This window comes from Melanaphis sacchari, unplaced genomic scaffold, assembly GCF_002803265.2.
Source record: "Melanaphis sacchari strain LSU unplaced genomic scaffold, SCAv2.0 Contig37_pilon_pilon, whole genome shotgun sequence".
Classification (NCBI taxonomy): Eukaryota; Metazoa; Arthropoda; class Insecta; order Hemiptera; family Aphididae; genus Melanaphis; species Melanaphis sacchari.
This window is the reverse complement of record NW_020271239.1, coordinates 113850-123484: the sequence shown is the minus strand read 5'-3', so window position 1 is coordinate 123484 and position 9635 is coordinate 113850. Positions and strand designations below refer to the sequence as shown.

The 9635-nt window shown below is 32.2% G+C and overlaps 1 protein-coding gene across 3 annotated transcripts in view; it reads right to left on the bottom strand.

The window, feature by feature from the left end:
- The window catches only part of LOC112597111 (filamin-A), a 112005-nt gene that overhangs the window by 34049 nt on the left and 68321 nt on the right, over window positions 1–9635 (bottom strand). The window contains exons 1-10 of one of the 3 annotated variants that reach the window (XM_025343036.1): window positions 9155–9629; window positions 8159–8332; window positions 7921–8085; window positions 6852–7024; window positions 5974–6130; window positions 5441–5570; window positions 4987–5146; window positions 4731–4895; window positions 2438–2568; window positions 872–1010 (exon numbers count right to left, since the gene is read on the bottom strand). In XM_025343036.1, the coding sequence (XP_025198821.1) occupies window positions 872–1010; window positions 2438–2568; window positions 4731–4895; window positions 4987–5146; window positions 5441–5570; window positions 5974–6130; window positions 6852–7024; window positions 7921–8085; window positions 8159–8332; window positions 9155–9518 (1758 nt within the window). In that variant the 5' untranslated portion in view covers window positions 9519–9629. Of the gene's footprint in view, window positions 1–871; window positions 1011–2437; window positions 2569–4730; window positions 4896–4986; window positions 5147–5440; window positions 5571–5973; window positions 6131–6851; window positions 7025–7920; window positions 8086–8158; window positions 8333–9154; window positions 9630–9635 lie in introns of those variants that run through there. The other 2 variants (XM_025343034.1, XM_025343035.1) reach the window with 2 other exon arrangements.

The window sequence follows — 9635 nt, the reverse complement described above, 5'->3', positions numbered from 1 at the left end:
CACATATTTTTTAAACAGTTTATCATATTGTTTTTTTTTTTTTTTTTGAAGAGTGTCAATTTGTCAGTAGTCTTCAAAAACAATTTTTTTATGGAAACAATTTCAAAAAACAAAATATTTACACGCTGCAGTTTTATCAAAGAAAAATAACTACGTTCGTGCGTGGCGTTCAATAAAAAAAAAATATATATATGCGGTTTATACATATTATAAATGACTAGACTTTATTAACTCTATTTAATAATATTATTATATCGTACATCAATGTCGTGTGGATTATCAATAATTTTACCTACACCAGACTACGATGATATCTATTACGATTAAAAAAAATATTATATATAAATTATACATGCATATAAATCAATATTAATAATATTATTATTGTAACAAATGTATAGTGTACTGCGTGTTCCCGTTATTAATAATGATATAGTATAGTTATAATAATAATTAAAGAATAAAAAGTAATAATAATATTATATTAATATGTATATATTTTCAACACCATCATGCTCCGTTATACTAACTTAAATGTAACATTATAATGCCCAAGCAATATGAAAAAGCTATAACTTAATGCAGGCGCGTATACAGAAAACAATTTCGTGGGGGGTATAGTTAACCCCTAAACCCCCCTGTACACGTGCCTGATTTAACTCTAATAATGAAAACAACAATATTATTATCATCGTCACAATCATATTATAATACAGCTCTCTCCACACGAAGTGATCCAATATCATCGTCGACTCTCCTACTACGTTATAATATATATTTTGCACGATATAATAATGAACAATATTATTATACGATTATTATTAATTTTTTCTTTTTATAATATACATTTTTCGTTTGTTCATGGCGTTACCGTTAATTTGTAAAACCCGTCCTTGACCGGCTGACCGCCGTACTTCATCGTCAACGTGTAGTCCCCAGGCTCTTTGATCGAATAGTTGACAACGTACGTGCCATCATTTTTCGGTACAACTTCTGTGTTTACAAAGTAACTGAAATGACACAGAAGTGCATACACACGACTTCACTTAAATATTTTGCAAAATATTTCGCAACCACACACTATAAATGCTATATAATGTTGAGTTCATGGTGTTAGGTGCATAAATTCCTATGTTGTTTGTATAATATTGAACATGAGAACCATATAATATTATACACCGACACGATAACAATAACTAATTTTATTGTTTTTATTATTATTAAGGCTCGGAACTTCAGTATATTTTTTTGAAAAGTGTGTATTAACATTCCGGTTTAATATACAACTCGATTAAAAAATTTGAATCGATTAATTTCATATACCTATTTTATTATTTTTGTGCGAAAAATTCCATATTTCAGGTTTAAAAACACATAATTAAAAAATTATAAGAAAAATGTATTATTAACGAGCGAGTGAATACAAATTATAAAATAACTAAAATATTATTTTTGTATATTTTGGAAAAATGAATCTATTAAAAGTTATATGGTTTATTGCAATCGCTGCAGTCATGCGTGTACCTACATAATAAAAACCCTTATTCTGTAGAAAACTTATACATTTTAATAGTGATTGCGAGTGATCGTATATTAAACAGTCTTTCTGTTTAGTTTTGTATTTAAATATTTATAAGCTATAATTCTAGAACTTTACGATAATTTATTTAATTTTTATCAGTTGGCTGTGTACTTATTTTATTTTAGATGGTTTATATTTTAAATAAATGATTTTTACAGGAACACGGTTAAAATAAAGTTTTACGTAGACAGATATACATAAAAAAAAAAAAAAAATTAAGACAAATAAGTGACTATACATAAATATTAAATACACTTTTTATTCTATATTCCATTTTAAAATTTGTTTATTTATAGTTAATTTTTATTTTTTTATATTGATATATTTTTTTTTTTTTTTTAATAAATATTTAAGTTTCAAGTTTCAATTGTTTTAATTTTCTCCAGTTAAATTGTGAACTTAGAATTTTCCTGTCGAAAAAAATTGTCCAATTTTAATAATTTGCTTTCTAAAAGTACAGATTATTATGTAACGTTAAACCCATATAAAATAATATTCATGAAGAAAAATTTGATTGAGAAAACGATCGATAAAGATTTTTGAGATGAGTCCTTTGAAAAATTCATTCAAAAATATGGGTCCAAATATGGATATAGGTCCGTTTCATTCATAAAATGTCGTCTTATACGTATACAAAAAAAAGAGCAACGAAGTCAATTTTGATAAAAACTTGAGGTGGGTTATTTTTGATTTAACAATTCATTTATATTTTTAATTAAAAAAAATATGATGTATATTTTTGCGAATTATTCTGATTTTTACTCCATACGTAAACATATATTTTAGTACTTGAAGTTTCGAGCCTTGATTATTATTATCGTGTTTGTACATATTGATGGAATGATTCGGACTTACTGCCCGTCCACCGGTCTTATTCGGCATGTCACGTTCCCGTCGCCGCAGTTCCTGGCGTTCACGATGATGCTGTGGTTTTTACCCGTCAGTATTCGGTTCTCTATGTTCCCCATGATACGACAATTGTCCGCCTTCGGACGGTTACACGGAAAAAAACAAATAAAAATCAAATGAAAACTACGACGAAATCGTGGTCATAATATATTAATATGTATTTTATTCACAGTGAAAATAACTCCAAATAAAAAACTCCGGTTAAATAAATATCTCGATTGAAAATTCGTACATTCAAGTTTAACAATGCACTTATTAGAGATTATCGTGTGTAGCTATTTAGCAATATAAAAACATTAAAAAAAAAAAAAAATGGTAAGACTTAAAGTAATTTTAGAAGAAGTAGTCAATAAATTATCTCAGTATACTAATCTATAGTTAATAATTACCAATGAAAATTTTAAAATAATCTCAATTAATGTTATGGAATAATATTTTATAACTAGAGTCTAAAAGTTCATGAATTTTCATATTTTTAATAGCAAAAAAGTTCTTTAAAAGACTATATTTGAGAGGTTACTATTTAATAATAAAAATAAAGTGGCGGTAATTTTAATAAGTTTTATTATATTTTATATAATATTCTTATTAATATAAAAAACATATCAATTTTAATGGAGATGTTTTTTCGGAGTTAGTTTAACCGATCACCTCTGTCATTTTCAATCAATTTCATAACATAATATTTTAATTATTATATTATACAATTGAACGATGAATACGAGGAAGTTCAAAGTTCGAAGTACTGATGAAAATTCTAATTATATTACATTATAATATGCACAACACTCAACGTATTGTTTACAATCGACAACACACAACTCGAAGCGTTTAGTATTTGGGGGGGGGGGGATTGTGTTAAATGCGATTTCTATAGTTATTACTGATTTTTTTCTCGAAAAAAATCTTCAACTGTCAAAAATACTATACAGGTTGCATACGAATAATAAAGAAAATATCGATCGCACATTTGTTTTTGCTATACATTATTACAATAATGTGATTTATCGATACCGTTAGCGGCGGCGGTCTGCGGGTACGCTCCTTCCGGCTACGGCCGACAATCGATGTCAAAACGTTAGTAAAAACAAAACTAAATACCTACAACAAACGTTTAATGAAAACAAATCAAATCAAATCAAACGAAGCGAAACGAAGCGTAAACGAAATCGTACGTCACATGTTGTGAATGTGTACAATAATATGATATTATATTGATGTAGATAGGTAATATTATACCTGAAATATTAAGTTTGAGTTTGTATGTTCCATTCGTAAATAATACTTTAGATCGTTCACGATATAATACCTACGCTATGGCTACTGCTGTTGCACAGCATAGTTAAGTACACGTGTCTTATATTAGTACATCGAAGAAAATACGCGTAATTCGATGGTATGTGTCGAGTTCCGAATGAAATGTTTCGTTCGGCGATGGCTTTCAATTAAACTTTTTGGCGCTTCTAAAATTCATAATCGTTCAAATGATGGTCATTATAAAAGTGAAATTGTTCGTTTCTTCTCCGTCGCCGTAACTCGTCCGCGGTATCCATCGTCTGCGGGTGATCAGGAATCATACCGAATAAATCAACGGTTAATGTTCTCAAAAATCGCTGTTTTTATTTTATAATTTATTTCTTCTTCGGTTATTGTAATAACTCTTTTTTTTTTACGTTTAAATACTTGCACCCCAAAACAAACGACACCGAAAAATTAAACGCTTTATGAACATATTTTTAGTAGTATTCAAGTTCGCTCTTCATATACCTATAATTTGGAGGTATATTATTATTACGAACAACTCTTGAAAATGTTTAGCCATTAACTTCGTGTGTAATAACTTCAACGGACAATGGTGGATCACCCACGTGTGTATAACTAACTTTAAAATATCGTTTTGATCAATTACAGGAACGATATATTTTATTTACGATTAGAAATTATTAAAATAATTGTAAATAAATCGAAGATTTAAAGTATGCAGCTGAATACACTGCACACGTCTATGTATAATGGTTGCTAAACGATATTTAAAAAAAATTCAGCTAGTCACCAAAATGCCTATGCTTAACTCGAATAGAAAATGCGTTAGTAAGCTGTAGTATAACATCATTGTAACGTCGTGTGATATACGACAATGCTCGTGCGCCTTAATAATTAGGTAATTCAATAATATTATATATAAGCGTAAACAGTTCAGCGTTAAAATTTTACAGCGATCGTGCAACAATGAACTTACATTTCCAGTGGAGTACGACTGTACGTGGATCGGCGATTGCGGTAACGGTTTGCCGTCATATAACATATCAATCGTGTACCGACCACAGTCATCCGGAGTATACTTGATTTTGTACAAATTATCTTTCTTTTCGATATCTACCGGTCTAGGAAAACCATCAGGTCCCTGCATAATGTACGGTCTCGTCATTTTACGATACATATATATTATCTATTTAAGAACATATTACGTTTATTTACGTCCCCTTATAACTTACCATAATTCTCAAGTCCAGTTTTCCAGAACCCGCGTCAGTGGCGTCCACAACGAAATACGTGGGAACTGAAGCTTTAACACCTCGAGAGTCAGAAACCCCGGGGCCTTCGATCTTGATTTTATCCAATTCGAATTTAGGCCGAACTCTAAGCTTGAAAGGGCTGAATAAAAACACAAACGATACGGACGTATATTATAAAATGGCTTTATGACGTAAGTATTCAAATTATTTTTTACATTAACATAAACTATAATTTAACACCATCCACTTCACATGTTGAGTGTTAACTGAAAATTGTAACATTTACTTTTTTTTTTTTATTTAACTTGTGTAATTGTGAAGCTCAAAATATAATTTTATTGATATATCAAAATGTTTATAATATTAAGTCCATACACGCTCTATTACACGTTAGGGTGTAATTAAATTAAATTATAATTTTTATCATATTCACCTGTCTGGTACTTGATGTCCGTTGTACAATACGTTGGCTGTGAGTAGAGCTCCTTCTGGATTAGGTGTGTAAGTTACGTCGTAGGTCCCGTCTTCATTGTCTCGAATAATCGGTTTCTGTTGTAACGGACCTGTTGAATAAATAATATGCATAAAACGGTTATGTAAAAAAATTAATTTTATACAAATTTTAAAATCCTGTAACTTACTCTAATACACGTTTTTAAGTTAAAAAAAAAAATCAAAAAATTCATAAATACTCTTGTGATCCACTGAATTACAAGATAAATTTATTTATTTTTTTTAAGAAAATTAACAATTGGTGTTAAGATGTACTATCAAATAACATGATATAATACATGTTTATAAAATCTCAGGGGAAGGAGGCAACCCATTGGTGAAACTCTCTGAAAAAAGAGTTGGTCATTTTTTCTTTTAGTGAGCGTATTAAATATTATATTCTTAAGGACCGTTTTAAGTAATAATATATTATGATTTTGAAATTAACAAATAAACGAGCTGTTTGATTTTTACCTTTATCGGTTACCATTTTTACATCTAAATTTCCTTTAGCAGATTTTGTAGCGTCCACTTTGAACGTGATGGGCGTGTTGGCCCTACAATACTTCGGATTAATGCCTGGTCCGGTCACCTTGATATCATTCACAGATGCAGGACGGTCGACTGTAACCTGTAATTCGTCGGTAAAACAATAACAACATGTTTTAGTATTTTGTTTATTATAATTAAAAACATAAGTTGGAGTCAAATGTACAGTTATTTGTTAGTAGAAACTACGATAAAATTTATACTTGACGCATTTAAATTTACATAGATATTTATTAGATATTTGTTAAGAAAAAGTGATTTGATGAAAATAAGTACAACGAAATTGTGTACAAAAAATGATATAAAATAGACATCATACAATTAAAGGTGGGCAAATAATCAGATTATGAAGATATTCAGCGGTAACTCTCAGTGCGAAAGTAAAATGATGTTATATTGCTATTGCTATAATCATAATATACTTGTATTATTATATTATTATTATATAATACGTCTAATACGTATAATTACGTTTTATTTCAGTAGATTTTTATTTTTAAAGTATAATTGAGTAGTTATCGCAGTCTGAATGAAAACACCGTTGGCCGTTGGATACAATCTCAAAGAAATCAGCACAATATTCTAGTTGCTTGAGGTCAACTCGAAAAAGTATAGTCTTTGATATATGTATTTGACACACAACAATTCACAATTTAATAGTCAAATAGTTTTATATCTACCGAAATTATTGAGGTTTTGTTAATGTAAGACTTTCTCCGTTTAAATGGATATCAAAACGGAACAAACAATGTTTCTAGTCGACTATTTGAATAATAAAATAATAGTTACAATTTGAAAAATACCTTAAATGGTGATCCAGGAATATGTTTCTCAGCAAACTGAATGCTCACATCGTAATCACCAGATTCTGTAGGTGTATATTCTACCGAACATGAACCGTCGCGATTGTCTTTGCAAGTCATTTTTGCCTCAGACGGTCCTTCGATGGCCAAACCTAAGCTTCCAGTACCAGCACCTTCAAAATATAAAAATATTGTACTAAAGTTCTAAAAGGCTTTTTACGAACAATTTGTATACAGTAACGATGCGTATTCTCGTATCGGTAATACCGGTAAATCGATATAGAGATCAACTAGATCAAGTCCCAAACATTTTATTCTATTGATTACATTTTTAAAAATTAATGTAATTGAATTTAATGTTAATCATAATATTACATAGAAGATTATTTGTATAGTAAAATTTTAACTACACACATTATAAGAATTAAATAGTATAATAATAGTTAAATAAAATTCGAATAAAAAGACAAAGAAATGCATTCATAATAATTTAAATAACAATAAATTGCATTATATGAGCACAGATTGTTATTTTACTCATATTTTTATATAACATAATACTGGCAACAAATAAAATGCGAAATAATAAATATATATTTATACCGTTTAAGGTTCCAAAAACAAAAAATTTTCGAGTACCGATTTGCTTAAATGTTTGTCACTATAGTATGTATGATAATTACTAATTTATTATCAAAATAAATACAGATTTGATAATACAGAATTGAGTTATTGAAAATATTGTTATCACACGGTAATAACTTAGATAATTACAAATTAAACTATTTTATGTAAATAATATTTTGGAAATAATAACATGTATTACTTTCAAATTAGTAAATAACAAATAATCTTAATATAATTTAAAAAGCCTATGAATCGGTTAATTTCTTCAAAATATCTTAGAATAAATGTGTTTCAACTCTAATATAAACTTAATACATTTTTACATAATTTCGATACCACGCGACAACCTCTGTCGCGTAACAGTAAACGTTAACGATTTAAATTAAAATTGTTATTTTAAAGACGATACGACTTCTGATTAAAAACTTCCTACATGAATCACCTTTTGTTTCGACGGTAAAAGCGTTGACTTTGTTGATTACTCCTTTGGTCAGACCCGGTCCGAACGCTCTGCACTTGCTGGCGTCAGTTCCTCTTTTCACGTTCACGGAAAACGGTGAGCCAACTATGGGCGCCCCATCGTAATAAATGTCAATGGTGTGTGGCCCTGTAACGTCGAAAACGAATATCAACAAACATATTATTGTGTATGGTCAAAGTTGTTAAGACGAAGATATTACCTTCTTCGAACGGGGTGTAACTGATTTTATATGTTCCGTTGCTTTGAGGCGTTATGAACGTTTCGGTCCGGCTGCCAGATGGATTAGTCACCGTACACGTAATAACCCCTTGGCCGTATTTGGCGACGGCTCGCGAATCCACAGAAAAGTCTGTCGGCGATCCCAAGAAAACGCCTAAATCAAATTAAAAAAAAAAAAAAATAATAATAACAATTATTAATAATTTACTAATTCTCGCGGTTTCAACAAAAATCAATCAAAAACGATTAAGTACTACGAAATCAAACAAAACGTCAAAATCAACCATTAAAATACTTGGATTATTAAACGGCAAAACAAAAAAAAAAAATAAATAAATAAATAACACAATTTATTAGATCAAAACTATACCGGAAAGTCTAAGCTGAAAAAATTGTATTATTTGCATTTCGTATTACATGCGCGGCTCAGGGGTGCGTTTCACACTGGAATACGACATAAGTAATATATCGCATCGCGGTTAATGTGGTGGCAGTTGGTAACAACTAGTAAGCAGCAGTAAACACAAAATATAGAGCTGCGTTTCCGACGTTTTCCGAGTCTACCCGTGACACACACGAGATGGGCTCGAGATTGCGTGCTCATCTCAAGTCTTCGATTTAGACACGACGGAAAGTCAGTATGCGACGATATTAATATGATAAACAAACAGTAACAAATCTTAACAAACGGCAATAATAATTAACAAAAAAAAAAAAACAAAAAAAAAATAATAAAATAATTATAATAATAATATTAATAATAACACACGTGTTAAAAAAATGATTAACGTTTATTCGTCGGCTTGGCGTAGGTATATAGTATAAGCTGTTAGGTCTTGGAAACCGGTCGCAAATCGTCAAAACCATAAAACCAAAAATCCGCGAACGCGCGGACACGCACGGCAACACTCTCGGCACACTAGCGCGACGGCGGCGGCGTGCGCGCGGTAGCAGGGTTTACCGTTGGCCTGCAGACCGTTGGCCTGCAGACCGTTGCCGGACGCCTTGACGTTGTTGGGCGGCCGCGGCGCGTCGCCCGCCGCCCGGCCGCCGACCAGCGCGTTGAACGGCGACCCAGGAATCGGTTGGTCGTCGAACGTGATGTTGATGACGTAGTGGCCGACTTCGACGGGCATGTAGGCCACCGAGCACGTGCCGTCCCCGTTGTCCCGGCAATTGATGGCCGCCTCGCACGGGCCCTCGACCGTCACGCCCAGGCCGCCCTGGCCGGCGCGCTTCGTGTCGATGGTGAACTCGGCGGGCCGGTTGACCGGGCCGCCGGCCAGCCCGGGCCCCCGGGCCGTCACCTTGCCCGGGTCGCTGCCCCGCGTGCACGTCATCCGGTACGGGCGGCCCACCGGTTCGCCGCCCAGCGTCACGCTCAACCGGTACTCGCCCACCTCGGTCGGCGTGAAGTTCACCACGTAACCGTCGGCCACGGGCGCCACGTGCGCCGT